This window comes from Arachis hypogaea, chromosome 13 (assembly GCF_003086295.3).
Source record: "Arachis hypogaea cultivar Tifrunner chromosome 13, arahy.Tifrunner.gnm2.J5K5, whole genome shotgun sequence".
NCBI classification, from domain to species: Eukaryota; Viridiplantae; Streptophyta; class Magnoliopsida; order Fabales; family Fabaceae; genus Arachis; species Arachis hypogaea.
In genome coordinates, this window is record NC_092048.1 from 31,998,598 (window position 1) to 32,016,900 (window position 18,303).

The 18,303-nt window shown below is 34.5% G+C and overlaps 1 protein-coding gene across 1 annotated transcript; it reads right to left on the reverse strand.

The window, feature by feature from the left end:
* Nucleotides 1-577: 577 nt before the first annotated feature.
* LOC112737965 (uncharacterized) lies at nt 578-15,399 on the reverse strand. Its single transcript, XM_025788150.3, has 2 exons — nt 14,920-15,399; nt 578-1,126 (listed from the first exon to the last, which is right to left on the reverse strand). Exons 1-2 carry the CDS (start codon nt 15,140-15,142, stop codon nt 813-815), a joined length of 537 nt encoding a protein of 178 aa, XP_025643935.1. The 5' UTR covers nt 15,143-15,399; the 3' UTR covers nt 578-812.
* Between the last annotated feature and the right edge of the window lie 2,904 nt (nt 15,400-18,303).

Genomic DNA, 18,303 nt, shown 5'->3' on the forward strand with positions numbered 1-18,303 from the left:
ATTTAAGTAATTGAATAGTGATTAATTTTTTGTTTATGACTAATATGATTGATAATATATATTGTTTACATATTTTTTTAACAAACTAATCAACCACTAAAATAATCAAATTTTTCACAATAAAATAATTTTTTTATAATAGAATAATCAAATATTTTATAATAATAATATAATAATAAACACCAAAATTTAATCACTATTGTACTTCTATATTTTTATTTATATTTTAATTATAAATATAAATCTATTTGATTATATTATTTGTAGAGTTTAATTATAAGTGAATCAAATTTGATCCTGTTATTTTTAAAATTTTACAAATGTGAATATGTGGTGATTTTATATCTAAATCTATATCCCTTCATGATTGTGTCCATATAATACAATTGTTTCTCCCAATAATATAATAACAAGATCAAAAATGCTAAGAGATTATTAGAATTTATTATTTTTGCCTATCACTTAACCATCAGTTCAATTTTTTTAGTCTAGTAATTCAACAACATACTTTATTCTATATTTTTAAACATTAATGGTTATTGATGGCTAGAAACAATAAATTCTAATGGCTCTAGCATTTTTCTAAAAAGATATTCGTGGTTCTATCAAATAAAAAATAAAGTTTTGTCGGAAAATTTTAGGCGCTTTGACAACTAGGAGAATAAAAGGGCAAGGAAAATAAGTTGCATCCGATAACTATACAGCAGGGTAAGTGAGTGCATTTAAAGAAGCAAACTTTCGAAACTTGAGACATGGATTTCAAAGAGAAGGCCATAGCAGGAATTCTTCAGAGGCCTTGTTTTACTTACACCTCATAAGAATTTTTCTATGCTCGTGGTTAATGTTGACTTGGGCACAGCACCAATAACTGTGTCTTTCTTCTCGCCATTCTTGAAGATCATCACCGTGGGGATACTCCGAATCCCATACCGAGTGGCGGTTGAAGGGCTCTCGTCAGTGTTCAGTTTGTAGCACTTTAACTTCCCAGCGAATTCTTTCGCCAGCTCATCAATTATAGGGTGGATCATTCGGCAAGGACCACACCATGGTGCCCAGAATTCAACCAACACAGGAGATTCAGATTCAAGGACAAGCGATTGCCAATTAGCATCGGTAATAGAAGCCACTGTAATATGCAATAAACAACACCACAAATTTATTTAATTCCAATCTGTATTCCTACCGAATGGGCAAAATGTCTCAGTTGAAAAAGTTAAAAGAACATTGGGATCCCCAAAATTCTAACAGAATGACAAACACATTAAGAGAAAAGCAACCATGCCATATTCATGAGAAGAATATCACAAACTGTGTGTCTTCTATGCATCAAGATAGCATTCCTTTAATCACAGACACAACAGTACATAGAGATGTTTCGTGGCACAGAGAGAGATGGGAGGGTATTTATTGAGACTAGGGTGGATCAAAATCCATCCTACACCAATGAATACTTTACATAGAGTATGCTTTTTCTCATAAAATCAACCCCGTGGATTGGAAATTTGCATCATGCATATCAATATCATGGTTAAAACTTTTCACATTAATGCATCACTTTGTACTGTACCTAATTGTTATACAATTACAAGTAATACACTTCAGTAAATAAATGTAATTATTAAACAGCTTATCACAAGAATAATAGTTATATTTCATGATTGAGCTCAAAATTTTTTTCTAAATGAAGCTATTAAGAAGTGTTTGGATGCCAAATTCAAGCCTTAAATGTTGAAACTTTTTGTTGATTGACAAAGTTGTCGGAAGATGGTAAGAGGGATGTGAGTTTGAAACCATTCACCTCCAAAACATACACCAGTAGATCCCGTAAGACTGTATCATTGGAACCATTTTGATAAGAAAAAATAATTTTATTGTATGAAGGAGTGAAGTGCCACAAGTTGGAGGATTAACATAACCTCTGCAATGAAGTAGTTTTTGAAGGTACAGCAGGAAACATAAAGGATATCAAGAATGCAGTAGCAATACCCAGCCTCTATATATACTAGAAATAGGAACTTGCTTTAAACAGTCGTAAGAACAATGATATCGAGAAGCTGAAAACATAATCCTATCTGATAGCTGGTTTCGTTATATACAATACATTCAATTGTTATGGGCTGCTGCTTATAAAAATGGGAACCAAACCCAACTTCCTCAAAAATTAACCTCTACAAGCCGCTGGATATATAAGGGGACGAGATCATCTGAGAAAAAGGAAACCCCCTGAAAGCGCCATGGGGCAGGGCGGGGTAGAGCGAGGGAGAAGGGCACCCATTTCCAGTTCAGAATGGAAGATTCAAACAATGATCGACACGGGAGTTGATAAGTGCTTGCTTCCGTTTAAATTACTTGTAAACAACAAGTAAGAGTAAAGAGCTAACGTTGATAAATCCATTATTTAATACAAAAATGGTATATAATGGTAGGACTATAATCTGAACTCTGATTATCTCGTTATATTTAATAGAATAGTTTAGAGATAATGGCATTTTGCTCTTTGAAATTGGTTGGATGAGATTTTTTTAAAATGACCAATTAATTCCTTCACCTTAGAAACGTGACTTCTATTAGTATCTGACAAACTTTTGTCTCATATTCGTTAGTGTAACACTAATGTGGACAGTTATATGTTAACCTTGGTATTGTAATAAACAGCAGAAAGACTAGCTATGTAATAAAGCTTTCCGACATCTTTTTTTTTTGGTCGGGGAAGCTTTCCGACATCTTAACAACGGTAAGAGCAAAGTTCCTTTAAGAATACACTGTTTTGTATCAAGCGAAGTTTAAGCACCTAAAAGGCAGCCCAATACACAAACATTTGGCATACACAAGATTGGAGGAAGGCCACGCCAAGAAGGAGTAATGTAGACAGACTTACCAAATAATTGTATCACTGGCTGATTCCGCAACTTCAATACGTGACCTTAAAGACACTTGGGGACAACTCGATTGTTGCTCCAAGACTAAGTGAAACTTAAGCATCTAATCCCCCACAAAACTAGTTTCATTAGACAATGTTTGAAAATGCGAGAATTATAGTTCAACAAAATGTATCGAACAATGGTGTATATGACACAACCACAAAAATTTGGCATCCTTCCTTTCACCCCAAAACAAGCATAACTTGCCAATAATGTGAGAAAATGATATGAGCTCAATAAGCTATTTTCGTAGTTCTAACACAAAGGGGCAGAATAGTAATTATATCAAGGTCAAGAATCAGATTACTAGAAGAATCACATTATACCAGCTTTGAAAATCAAGGAGACTAAGAATTCATTTCAAGCGCAATTGCATTGGCTTAGGGCGCAATGAATATGTCTTTCCTCAAGTTACTTGTAGTGCAGGGCAAGAAATCATGAGGAATTTTCTAAATCTAAACTTCATCTAACCAAGTTGATTCAATTTAGTTCAGATTTAGGAATAACTTAAAGTTCAAGTTGATTCTGATTGGACTTCTTATCTTTCTAAAAAAATTTCAAGTAGGATAGTTTAGATTTAAATTTGACTTGTTGGTTTTGTCAAAAGATTTGATTTAGTTTTTTTTTTTCCCTTTGTTTAGCATATCTTTAGGATTTTAGGCTGCGTTTGGAAAGGAAATTGAGACTAAAAGACTGAGAGTAAATTAAATCTTTATATTGTGTTTGGTATAAAATATATTGGATTGAGTTATGTTTCAATATTATATTTAGTTTAAGATAATCATGAAGATTGAGAGGTAGATTTGGAATTTGAAAAGTTAAATGAGGGTATTTTTGAAAAGTAATATCATTAAAATTTCAGTCTCTACCCCCCAAAATTTCAGCCTGTTTCCCCCACTTTCTCAAAGTATTGAAGAAACTAAAATTTTGTGTCCCATGACTGAAATTTTAGTTCTAGTCTCTCACCATTAAACACAATATTAAGTCACAGTCCCTTAGTCTTAGTCTCAGTCTCAATCTCTGAAAACAAACACTACCTTAAAGTTTAAATCAAATATGATCTCATCTAAGATCAAATTTGGTTTAAAATAATTAGTGTATCTTTAGATTTTAAAATTTAAAGCAAATTTGATCTAATATATTAAGATCAAATCTAATTAAATTAATTAGCATATCTCTAGGAGTTTAATATTTAAATCAAATATGATCTAGTCTAATAAGATCAAATCTAATTTAAAATAGTTAGAATCGAGTCCAAAACTATATCTTTAGTTTAATTTCAAATTTTTATCCTTTATTCTAGGGAGATCTGGCTTACATTAAGACTAATTAATTAAGAGGTCTATTTAAACAATTTTGTAAGACATTTTATGCAGCTTTTTTATATATGAATTTTCTTGTTTCTTTATGAAGCAGAGATCGGTGCTTTGCTTGTTGCATGAAAAAATTGAATGATTCAATTTAAGATAATTCTTAAATGTTAGTTCTTTCAATTTACCCCTTCGATCTAGGTTTTTGAAGGACAAATTCTTTGAAAGTTTAGTAGGAAAAATTATTCCAATGACCTAAGTTGCTAAAAGTAAGTTTTTTAGTGGCTCGGTAAGAAAATATTTATCCATTCCCTTATCTTTATCTTATTGTTTCTACTGTGTCTCTTTTATTCCTTTACTCTTTTTTCTCTATCAGGAAACTACTCAGATGATTTAATCATATTTGCCAACTATGAAACAAGCAAAAACAACAAAATTATTGCGTTTTATCGTTCACAAAGAGATCTCGTTTGGTCACTTCATATAAAGTCCTTTTAAGGTCTTTTTCTACTTCTAACTATTGGTCCATTTTCCATTTCATTCACTCTTCTAGATACTTTACTGGCATTCTCCCTGTATAACCAAACCACTTAAGACAAGATTGCATCAATTTTTGAATAATGGGCGCTACATTACTACTCCAATTTCATCTCTCATATCCTTATTTTTTATTTTGTCCACATGCATATGATCACTCATTCATCAAATCATCCATATTTTGGTCATGCTGAATTTAATTTCATATTCACCCGTTGTTGGCCAACATTTTGTTTCATACAATATACTTGGTCTAATGACAATGAGATTGTTAGAGAAGTCGTTCATATACAAGAGAATCAAGATGTTATCCCCTCTACCCCTTTTCTCATTACTAATAGAATATCCTTTACTATTCTACTAAAAATGGAACGAAATGATCTTGTTTTCTTTCTCAGTTGAAAAGAGATGTCTGGAGCAATCAAAGAAGCACTTTGATAAACAGATTTGATCTTGACCGACTCAATTAAGGTATTAGGGTTTGTTCTATTAGACAACAAAGATCGCTTTTTTATAACTTGGTTCCAATAATAGTTGTACCCGTACGGAATTCTTCTGTTTCTCAGTATGATCTCTATCATCATCTCTATTCCCTTTATCTATTCTCCTATCCTACCTAGGTCTATGAATTTCTCTATCAGTATGAATTTCTCTATCAATCCCATGAGGTTCCAACATTTGATCCTTAATTTGTCTAGGAGTTTTTCCAGGGCATCCTCCAAAATAATGGGATTATACATCCCAACTCTATCCCTTGGAAATAAAAAGGTAGCACCGAAGAAAGGAAAAAGCGAGATGGTGGTTTTTGTTGTTCCCGTGAAGTTAAATCAGTTAGCAAGATTTCTCTTCTTTATTCTTTAGTGCTATGTACGTTGAGTGTGTGTGGTGAACAGAGGACTCATATATATATACTGCACATCTTCCCTTTGTACATTGGGATGATGCCTTTCTTTCAGCCACTTATATCATTAATCGGCTTCCCTCCCCCAAAACTCATTCTTCCACTCCTTTTGAGCTCGTGCATGGTGGACAACCAGATTATTCTTTTTTGAGAGTGTTTGGTTGTGCATGTTACCCTGGCCTGAAACCATATTCTCAAAATAAACTTGATTACAAGTCTCAGCTCTCTATCTTTTTAGGTTATGCCCCACACCACAAGGGCTATTAAGTGTCTAAGGAAAACTGGCAAGATTATCATCATCAGACACGTTATATTTGATGAGCATAGGTTCCCATACCATGAAATTTTTTCTACTGATAGTGCACCCAAATCTTCAAACCAATTTCCTCATACATCTTTAGTTTTTCCTGTAGGCTCATCTGCATCATCTTTGCCATCTAATTCTACTCCTACACCACCTATTACTACCCTCCAAAATCTGTCCACGCACACTTTAGTGGGCAACTCTTCAAATCCTAGTACTAATAAGTCATCACATTTAGCTATTGACTCTTCACAAAATAGTGATACTGATCCGCAACCAACTACACCTCCATCATCTACTTTACCTCATCAATCTCTGCTAATAAAATTCACCAAGATAGTATCCCCACTTCTGGTATTGAGATCCAATTTGGTAGTGCTCCAAGAACTCTCATTAATCCTAACCTTCATCCTATGCAAACTAGTTCCAAGTCTGGAATAGTTAAACCTAAAATTTATCATGCTGTGACTACCAATAATATTGATTTGATAAATAAATTCCTACTTCAGTTAATCAAGCTTTGCAAGCCACACATTGGCATAATGCTATAGGGTGCAGGTGGATTTTTGCGATTAAACGCCTTCCTAATGGTGAGATAATTAAGTACAAGGCTCGGTTGGTTGCTAAGGGCAACCACCAAATTGAGGGTATTGATTACGATCAGGTCTTTGCCCCGGTAATTAAACCTACCACTATTCGAATTATACTAACCATTGCTTTTTAAAATAGTTGGCAGATTTGACAATTTGATTTTAACAACACATTCTTGAATGGAGACTTAAATGAGTTTGTTTTGATGAAACAACCACCTGGCTTTATTCATGGAGATTCATCTCAGGTTTGTAAGTTGCATAAGTCCTTATATGGACTCAAGCAAGCTCCTAGATCATGGTTTCTTAAGCTCTCTTCTACTCTTTATCAATTTGGATTCCTCAAAACCAGTTCAGATCATTCCTCGTTCATTAAGCATGATGGTCATCTTATCTTGTTCATTCTTATCTATGTAAATGATATTTTAATTACTGGTAATAATGCTATTCCAATTCAATCAACAATAAATCAATTAAATCAAGTGTTTTCATTAAAGGAAGGAGAGTTTAGCTACTTTTTTAGGAATAGAGGCAAAAGAGTTAAAGAGTCGGGCTGTCCATTTGTCCCAAACGGCCAAACCAAGTATCTTAGTGACTTACTTCAAAGAGTTAGAATGAAAGAATCAAAAGCTGTGCCCATGCCTATGATAACTTTTGCAAAGTTGTCTAAAGTAGGGGAGGATGTGTTTGACAATCCTACCTTATACAGATCAATAATGGGATCGTTCCAATATGCTACTCTTACTAGGCCGGATATAGCTTATTCGGTTAACAAACTTTGTCAATATATGCAGAGACCCCTGCTTAGCCATTGGAAGTGTGCTAAACTATTGCTAAGATATCTTGCTGGCACAGTGACTAATGATCTTATTTTTCATGCTACCAATGATTTGCACCTCTTTGGTTTTTCAGATTCCAACTGTGGATCCGACTTAGATGATTGGTGCTCAACGTGCGGTTATTGCATCTATATGGGAGCCAACCTTGTATTGTGGTCAAGTAGGAAGCATTTGTCCGTGAGCAGATCGAGCACGGAAGCCAAACACCAAGCTCTAGCCGATGCAAGTTCGGAAATTATCTGGATACAAAACTTGTTGCAAGAACTTAAGGTTCAAGTCACAATAACAGCAACTCTATATTGTGACAATGAGAGTGTTGTCTTGCTTGCAGCCAACCCCATACGTCACAGCAGAACAAAACACTTTAGCTTGACTTGGATTTTGTGAGAGCATGTTAATCAACAACTACACGTGGTTCATATTAGAGCGCCAGAGCAAGTTGCGGATCTTCTTACTAAACTATTATTAGCGGAGTTTAGTAAATTCACTGTCAAACTTAAGGTTGCTCCTAGAGCTACCTTAACTTTCAGGGGGGCAATTAGAGAAGTTGTTGATATACAAGAAAACAATCAAGATTAGTTAAATCAGTTAGCAAGATTTCTCTTATTCTTTAGTGTTGTGTACATTGAGTGTGTGTGAGTGAACACACACACACACACATATATATATATATATATATATATATATCACTTATGTATTAGTTTGGTGGACGCGTCCAATGATAATAATCATTCTCAGTTTTCTTTCAACCCTGTTACTCTTTTGTTCATTCCAAATCTCTTTCAGAGATAAAAGTTAGTCTTAAGTTTTAAAGGTACATTTTTATCGCATATAAAATCCAAATGCGTCGTCATTTTGACCAATTTGCTTAAATCCTATGGTTTACATTGTCCTCTAGTTCCCCGTTGTCCTGAATAATACAAACAAGATACTTAAATATCTTTACTTTGTTGTATAATATCTTTTGCAATTTCCACTTTTGTAATAGTCTCTTCCCTTTCGCTGCTAAATTTGCATTCCATTTATTTCATCTTAGCGCGATTTATATGCAAACCATGTACCTCCAAAGGTTGCCTAGACTAGTGGTTTCAATATGCTTGGCCCTACTTTATAGGGCCAAATTCGAAAAAAATACCTATTAAAAGTCATTGGCTTCTTCTATCCTTTTATCATTTTTTATATATAGAAAATAACGATATTGAAAAATAGATATCAAAATATTTACAAACTAAAAAATACCTTCATCACTATTTTGCTCTTCAATAATGTCTCTAATAGAAAATCAAAATACCAACAGAATTTAAATCATGAACTAAAAGTGCAAATTCACCCCTCAAAATAAAGTTTACACAAAAACAAATCATCTAAAATCATGAAAGTACAGGGGAATGCATCGACTCCGTTTACACTTCTTCTTCATGAATTTCACCAATGTCATCATCTAAAATCAATCAATTAAAAAACAATTAGAAACTTAATTTAAAAAAATAGCACATCTTATGCTTCAATTTCTCTTTCTCTGTTGAGTAAATCATTTTAAGATCTGATACTGAAGTGTTTCTAGAAGGCATCACAATCGTTACTAATGTAATTAATCCAATCTCTAATACCCTCATACTCAACAAAACTAAAATGCAAGATCATGTTTTACTATAGCCTGAGCAAGTCTTTTTCCCGATGAACATTCTGGTCAATTTTGGTTGGAGGACCCTTTATATCATCGTCAAATCTAATACTGAGGGTATGGTTTTACAAGAAACTAGATGAAGACTCAAATGAGAAGTCTTGTACCTATTCTTAGTTTTTGGATTCTTCCCAAATTTGTATTCATATTACAAAAGTTGCATGCAACCTCATCAACACCATCTCTATCTTAGTATCTTTTCCAATCTTCTTAAAAACATCCAAACATTAAATTTTTTTTTGCCAAAATCACCAGAAACTTGAACAGGAGTCTCAGAAACACCATTTTTATGTGGAATTTCTCCTGTTCATGTCTCTAGTAGTGTTGATTCTGGCAAAAAATCTAATGTTTGGAGGTTTCTTACGAAGATTGAAAAAGATAGAAATCGTGTTGAAAGAGCTGCATGCAACTTTTGTAATCATGAATACAAAATTGAGGGTATGGTTTTACAAGAAACTAGATGAAGACTCAAATGAGAAGTCTTGTACCTATTCTTAATTTTTGGATTCTTCCCAAATTTGTATTCATATTACAAAAGTTGCATGCAACCTCATCAACACCATCTCTATCTTTTCCAATCTTCTTAAAAACATCCAAACATTAGATTTTTTTGCCAAAATCACCAGAAACTTGAACAGGAGTCTCAGAAACACCATTTTTATGTGGAATTTCTCCTGTTCATGTCTCTGGTAGTGTTGATTCTGGCAAAAAATCTAATGTTTGGAGGTTTCTTACGAAGATTGGAAAAGATAGAAATCATGTTGAAAGAGCTGCATGCAACTTTTGTAATCATGAATACAAAATTGAGAAGAATCCGAAAACTAAGAACAGTTACGGGACTTCTCATTTGAGTCGGCATATAATTTCTTGTAAATTCATACCCCTTGATGATATAGAGGGTCCTCCAACCAAAATTGACCACAATGTTCATCGGAAAAAACTCGCTCAGGTTATAATAAAACATATCTTGCGTTTAGTTATATTAAGTATAAGGTATTAGAGATTTGATTATTTACATTAGTCCAACGATTGTGATGCCTTCTAGAAACAGAAATTGAAGCAGAAGATGTGCTAATTTTTTTTAAATAACGTTTTAGTTTCTAATTGTTTTTTAATTGATTTTAGAAGATGACATTGGCGAAATTCATGAAAAAGTGTCAACAGAGTCTATGCATCCCTCTACATTCATGATTTTAGATGATTTGTTTTTTTTTGTAAATTTTATTTTGAGGTGTGAATTTACACTTTTAGTTCATAATTTAAATTCCGTTGATGTTTTGATTTTCTACTATAGACATTATTGAAGAGCAAAATAATGATGAAGGATTTTCTAGTTTGTATATAGTTTAATATCTATTTTTCAATTTCATTATTTTCTATATATAAAAATGATAAAAGAATAGAAGAAGCCAATGACTTTTAATAGGTTTATTGAACGAGTAACCTAAAAAATAGGATTTGGGTACTCGTGGGCTGGCCCTAGGGTTTTCGGCCCTGTTGGCTTTTTCAAAATTTGGTGCTATTAATTATAGGACCTTTTGTTCTTTTGGCCCTATAACGTATGGCCAAGGCCCTATAGGGCCAAGCATATTGACACCACTACGTGCAAGTCATGAATTTTTCTTCTCACGGATGAAGATGAGTTTTGTTTTTAGGGATTTTAGGACTTGTAGGGCCAGCCGTGTTTCAATTTTTCTTTGGGACTTAATTAGGGTTAGAGCCTTATAAAATGTGTTTTTGTAAATTTTAGGGCTGTAGGCTGAAATTATGTTGAAAGGCTTAGGGTCAGCCCTAAGGCCTTGGACTCAATTGACACCAGCCTAGACAAATTTGAATTCTCATTCAAATCTTCTTGCGATTCTTCCTAGAGGACAATGTCATCAACCAAAAACTTACATCATGCCATTGAAGTTTTTGGATATGCTTAGTAAGCACCTCCAACAAGAGTGTGAAATTCCTCTATCAACATTGGGTTCTCACACTAATTATAACTCCATTGTACATGTCCTTAAGTGAACAAATATATACAATCCTTGCCCCCTTCTCCAAACCTTCCACAGGATCTCCCTCGATACCCCACATCTTTTCCAAATAAAAAGGTACTACGAGTAAATTCTTTTTATTACTCTAATACCTATCCATCATTCTCTGGAACAAGTATATGACCTCTATGGTAGATCTTCTTGGCATAAAAACCAAACTGGTTCTTCGAAACCTGAATCTCTTATCTCAACCTTCGTTTCATCACCCTTTTCCATAGCTTCACAATATGACTCATGAGTTTGATTCCTTTATATTTTGCACAACTTTGTATATCCCTTAATTCTTTTAGATAGAGACCAAAATACTCTGACATCCATCTAACATCTTAGATCTTCAAATCACATTAAAGAATTTAGTTAACCAACAAATGTCTTCTTTTTTTTTTTGTAAATACCAACAAATGTCTTTTAGTCTTAAACCTTTTCAAACTTCAATAGTGATATTATTTTGGCCCACTACTCTACCCATCTTCATCTATTTTAGGGTCTCCTTAACTTCAAATCTCAAATTTTTTTATAGTAATTGAAATTTTGGTCCTCCTCCATCAAATGTAATCGACCCTAGCAGGAAAGAATGTCCATCATTAAATAACTTGTGAAAATAACTCTTCCATCTTTCAATACTCTCATCTATGACCAAAACTTCATTTTTGTTATTAATGCAATTAACGTGATCCAAGTCTCTCATCTATCTATTGTGACCATTCACTATCTTGTAAAGATCATGTTTCCAATTCTTTTATACCCAAAGACTGATAAACACTCATAAATCTCGTTCTTGCTCCACTTACGGCACTTTTGTTTCCTTCTAAGTCGTTTCATACCTAACCAAGTTTTTCACATTACAGCATAAAGACCATTCTTTAAAGCATTTCCTCTTTAGCTTTACGTTCCGTTGTGCAAGTATGCCCGACCACCACAATTCTTTATCTCTAGCTCCAGTATCTCTAATCTCTCCAAAAGTTTTCTTTTGCCACTTTTCTAATTAGTTTTGCCATCCAACACCACATCTCATCTACACTTCTATGTCCATCCTACCTTGCTTCTTCTTTCCATCTTTGGAAGTCTTTTTATGTCACCTTTCATCTCCCACCACCTAGTCCTCGGGTTTCTTTCTTGACAACTCACCTTTTACTAAACACGTAAATGCATATTGAGTACACTATGTTTAGTCAAACTCTCTCCCAAATAATTTTGTAGTTAGTACAAATTTTTTTATAGGATTTTCCTAGCAAAAAGAAATCAATTTAGGAACCTGTCAATCCACTCTTATAAGTTATAAGATGTTCGTCTCACTTTTTAGAGCACGAGTTAGAATAAGAAACTTGAAAGTTGAAAAGAAATCCAAGATGATTTTGCCATCTGTGTTCACTATTCCAAATTCATGATCCCCACGGATTCCTTCATATCTGTCTCCATTCTACTTTACATGTTTGTTTAAATCTCCTCCCGAAAGGGGAAAAAAAACCTTTTCTCCCAATGGTATGCCTTGTATTAAACTTTTCAGATCTTTCCAAAAACTTATCTGGCAACTATGAAAGAAAACAGTCATAATTAGCACATGCGAACAACTGAACATGTTGCCTAAGGAGTGAGAGAGGTGTTGGTAACTGTTGTAGATGTTCAAGTTGACTTTTTGGAGGTACGGTGCTCCATCCATGCTCACTTTCACAAAGCTTCCATTCTTTTCACTTTCTTCTGCACTGCTCTTTTGTCGAACTGCCACGATGTTCTTCTGGTACGACTTCATTGGTGGCCAACCTACCACTTGCTCTATCCATATATACATCATACATTTCTTAAATAATGATTAAGGTCTATGGGCCGGGGTAACATTTTAGATTTCTTAATTAGAAGAATTAATTTATTAATAGGTCATAATTGAGAGACATATATTAGCAAATAACTGTGTTGCTTCATTTATTAAATTACTATTGGGTAGGATTCTTTGCTATAATTGATTAGAATAAGGAAAAAGTGTAATTGAATTTTTCTGCTACACTCATAAAAACTCGAACAAACAAATTTTGAGCATTGAATTATTGTTAGCTAGGCATGTAGAAATCATATCCGCTTATTCTATAATTTGAATAATAATTATAGAATAAGCGGGTACAATTTTACATGCCTAACGAGCAATAATTCAATACTCAAAATTTGTTCAAATTATAGAATAAGCGGGTACGATTTCTACATGCCTAGCTAACAATAATTCAATGCTCAAAATTTGTTTGTTCGAGTTTTTATGAGTGTAACAGAAAAATTCAATTACACTTTCTCATTGTCTTAATCAATGATAGCAAAGCATCTTCTTCTGCATCTAAATAGGTAAAATTCTACCCAATAGTAATTTAATAAATGAAGCAAAACAGTTACTTGCTAATATATGGCTCTCAGTTTATGACTTATTAATTAATTAATTCGTCTAATTATGAAACCTAAAATGTTACCCCACCCCATAGACATAATTTAAGAAATGTATGATGTATGTATGGATATAACACAAGTGGTAGGTTAGCCACCAGTGAGGTCGTACCGTACCGGAAGAACATGGTGGCAGTTCAACAAAAGAGCAATGCAGAAGAAAGTGAAAAGAATGGAAGCTTTGTGAAAGTGAGCATGGATGGAACACCTTACCTCCGAAAAGTCAACCTGAACATCTACAACAGTTACCAACACCTTTCCCACTCCTTGGGCAACATGTAAAAAAGACCTTTTAAAAAATAGATGTAAATTGTAGCTTCTACAAAAATATTTTATTTTTCTAGTGCTTTTACTTTTACTACTAAAATTTTGTTAAACATATTAAAAATGAATATTTCATTAAAAAAATATCTTTTTCTAATAACTAGCACCTAAACAAGCTCTTTCTTATGAATGATAGTCCAGGCAGAAATGTGCATTGATATTTGGATAAAAACTATATTTAGATTGGTTGATTCTATTTTCTAGTTGTCAAGCACTCAAGCTTAGCACATAACACCGAATCTCTGGTGATCAAAATCCCAACTCAAGTCCAAAGCCACTCTCTGAAAATATTATCAATGGTCCCTAAAAGAAAGTAAATTTGGATGAAAGTCCTTACAGTTGGGCACCCTGGTCCTTGATCAGATAATAATCATTTCTTTATCTAATACTTAGGTTACATGCTGTCTAAGTCTACTAAAGATCACTGACGTACAGCTAGCTACAAGAATAATAAACCGAACAAAATTTTCAACCTTGTTTAATTTTATGTCAGCAGAAACAAAGGAAGCATTTCAGATATTCAGAAAAGATGAAGCACAACCAAACCAATCCAGCACTAACAAAGGGGATGTTTTTCGAAATTGGGAAGAAAAAGTATCCCAACCAAACGAGACTTGTTGCATTGATCATTATCTTATCACAGCTACAGGTTCAAGTCTCGTCAATTCAAACCCATAAATAAAAAAGAAACAAAAACAAATTATGCACAGCCAAAGTATTAAAAGAAAAAGTAACAACTTACTTACAATTGTCTTCATATAAAATTAATAGGTAAAAATTATTAAATAATCAATCATGTCAACATCTAAGAATTCTTGATGATCAACTTTATTTCCACCGTTAAAAAATATCACACAGAACTTAGAAAGCCAACTAATCTCACAATATGAATGACGATTAATAAATAATGAAACACTTCATTCTACTATCCCACGGATTAAACAAGGGCTATAACTTTCTAAATTATTTTCAATAATTCAACTATCATCTAGCAAAACTGAACAAATCTGTAAAAGAAATTGTCAACAAAGACGAAATCTGACCTTCAACGGCGGTATCCTGAGCCTCGCACACAACCCGCCCGCTGCGAGTAAGGGTTCTGGGCTTCAGTGGACCGGCGCAGCGAACGGCGGCGATGGGTCTGGGCTTGATCCCGGAATAGTGGGGAAACATAGCGGAGGCACGGCGGGCGGTGGCCGGAGAGAAGGCGGTGGCGGAGGAGGAGGGGCGAGGAAGGACAGCGAGGAATTCGAGCGCTGTGGCCATAGTGAAGGTTTAAGGAAGTAAAAGGGTTTTGAAATCAAGGTGGGAAGAGTGTGAAGTGTGAAGTGAAAGACTGAGAAAGTATTTGGGGGAATATTATTTGAGAGTGATGCCAATGAAGGAAGAGAAAAGTGTAAGGATGAGGATATGGTTATTGGTTGGTTGTGGATTTTGTTTTCATGTTCCTCACTGCCCATTTTCTTGCCGATTTGTTACGTGCCATTATTGATCATTACCATGTCTTTATCACAAAATTGTTTTGTCCAAATATGTCTTAATTTCTTAATTTTGTTCTAACTATTCTTAATTTTAACAGGCTTACAGAAAAGAAAAAAGTTTACATTAACCTTCTTTTTTATTAAAGAAAAATATTTGAAAACCAAAATATTTCAGGCATAATCACTAATCAGCTATCATTTTTAAAAATTAAATTTATTTATATTATTATTATACATATTAAATTTTTATCACCTTTTTTTTATTACATATATTATTACATAACTTATCACAGATTTCATTCTTTTTAGTTATTAATCAAAGTATATTTTTAATTATTAGGAGGTAACGTATTTAATATTAATGATCCTGAATATAATTTAATTTATTTTCTTTTGTAACCACTCACCCTTTTACTGATTCTCCTCACTTCACTTTGTTTACAAGGAAAAAGTTTAACTGAGTTTTTGTCACTGAGTTTTTGATGCATCAATTAGCCGGCGGAGAAATAGAATTTGCAATTGAGGTGTTTTATAAATTGAATCAATATGTACATGCTACTCTTTTAAACCTTTTTTTTTTTTGTCTTATTTCAGCTGGATCAGGCCAAATAATTCACAACCAATTATAATTCTCTTTTTTGGTAGTATGGCATGATAATTCATCTTAACACACTGCTTATATCGCAAGGAGTTAAAAAAGTGGAACAACAAATAGACTTATTTGATGAGGATTTTTTTTATTTATAAAATAAAAAAATATTTATTTCCTCTAAAACGAGTTTTTAGCTTTATTTTCGAAAATATCTTTTTTTTTTTTGGGATTAACAACAAATTTGCCGCTCCCCGACGAACTCTATGATGAGTTCGCCATAATATATATACTAGTGGGATCATTTTGACTTGTCGCTTTTTTCCTCTATTCTCTCCTCCAAATTTTTTCTGTTACTTGTTTCTGCCTTTTCGACTTCCGTAAAGTTTAGTGTAGACGATTGTCTCAGTTCTAGGTTAGTAAATAATAGTCTATTTTTTTGTGTTAACTTGGTTTACTGTTTACATGTTAGATAAATTTGTTAGGTATAAATCGTTTGTTAGTTAGAATAACAGATTTATTATTTACATGTTAGTTAGTTAGACGTATTTTTTAGTGTTGTTATGTTAAGTATATTATTTTATGTCACCGATTTTTAGTATAGTGACTGTTTATCAACATATTAAAGAATATAAGAAAGTATATTATTAGATAATTTAGTTAGAGGTATAACATTGCGTTGTGAATTAGAAGGTAATTACGTGAGCAATAAAATTTAGGGTTGAGTTAGTTATAAATTAATTACTTACATGACGACGTCAGTTAAATAGGATAAGCTTAAAATTAGTAGGTTTATAAGTCATTTTTCATTTAGTTTATTTTTTAATAATCTAGTATGTAATTTCGTTTTACTAGATTGTGTTTCGATGGAGCAGTAGTTATTGGGTTATGAGCATGAGATGTATAGATTGGATCAAGCTGAGCACATCGCTGGGATGCTTGATCGAGTGGTATGATTTTTTAACCTTTTTTTTTATTTTATTGTGTTGAAGAAAAAGTGAACTTGCTATTTTATTTTATTAAAATTTTTTTTTTCCGTTTGGTAGGCACCTTGGATCTTGCGCACCAGATGGAACTTGATGACACGGCAGTCGGAGCATATTAGGCCATATCTGAGACGAGTCGGGTTTGCGTACGTCGCATACATGGTCGAGTTCGAGCATGATTGGTCGCTTGCCTCGACGTTGATAGAGAGGTGGTGACCTGAGTCCCATACATTTCATTTACCGTGCGGGGAGATGACTATCACCCTGCATGACGTGGCATATCAGTTGGGACTCAGGATTGATGGTGATCCTGTGAGTGGATGCATAAGTGGGTGGGAGAAGCACCATAAGAGACGGACCATTGAGGAGTTATGTGAGCAGATACTGGGTGTTGTTCCTGGCCCAGAGGACATACAGTCACAGACGAAGTGGACTGTCAAGTTCACTTGGTTCCACAACACGGTTTGTGGAGAGCTAAAGCAGGATGCCACAGCGGAGCGGCTGATGAGGTGTGCGAGAGGATACATCATGCAGCTGATAGGTAGTATCCTCTTCCCTGATGCATCTGACTCTCAGGTGCATATCAGGTGGCTTCCCCTGCTGGAGGATCTTGATGCATGTGGCCGGTTGTCGTGGGGTTCGGCTGTGCTGGCATTGCTGTACCGGCAGATGTGCCGGGCCACGGAGCATGGGCAGCGCAACTTGGGAGGATGCGTCAGCTTGATGCTTTCTTGGGCCTACCACCATATTCCGTTAGTACGGCCCGATGGGTTTGATGCTCGTCGCTTTTCCCTGGTCGAGAGGTATTATAAACACTTACCAAAGTTATTCAACTCATTATTAAGTTGTTTATTAATAATAAAGGCTAAAATATTATTGTTGTTGGTTGTGTAGGTGGGTTTAGTACTGGCCGGACAATGCCACAGGCGAGAGCAGGCTGAGGCAGTACAGGCGGATGCTGAACGGGATTGGGATGCTGAATGTAAGTTATTAATGTTTAATTTTAAGAAATTAATGTTTAGTTAACTGTTGATGGTATTGCATATGATTATCTGAATTTCGTCGTGCATCTGTGTTCTGTGAACAGGTTGAGTGGATTCCATATGCGGACCCGCAGTTGGTTGGGCTTGTTCCACCGGCGATAGCAAAGGCGGATGTCTCGGTGGCGGTTGTCTGTCTACTGTTGTGCTTTGCTATCGTCGAGTGGCATCAGGTGGACCAGGTAGTACGTCAATTCGGTGGCCTGCAGCACATTTCCACTAGGCCACTGAACATTGATGACATGCACAGGCTTGATGGGATATTCGGTCGCGGCGAGTGGTTCCCGCATCTGCTTGGTGGCCGGCATGAGATGTGGGATGCTCGGGCCGA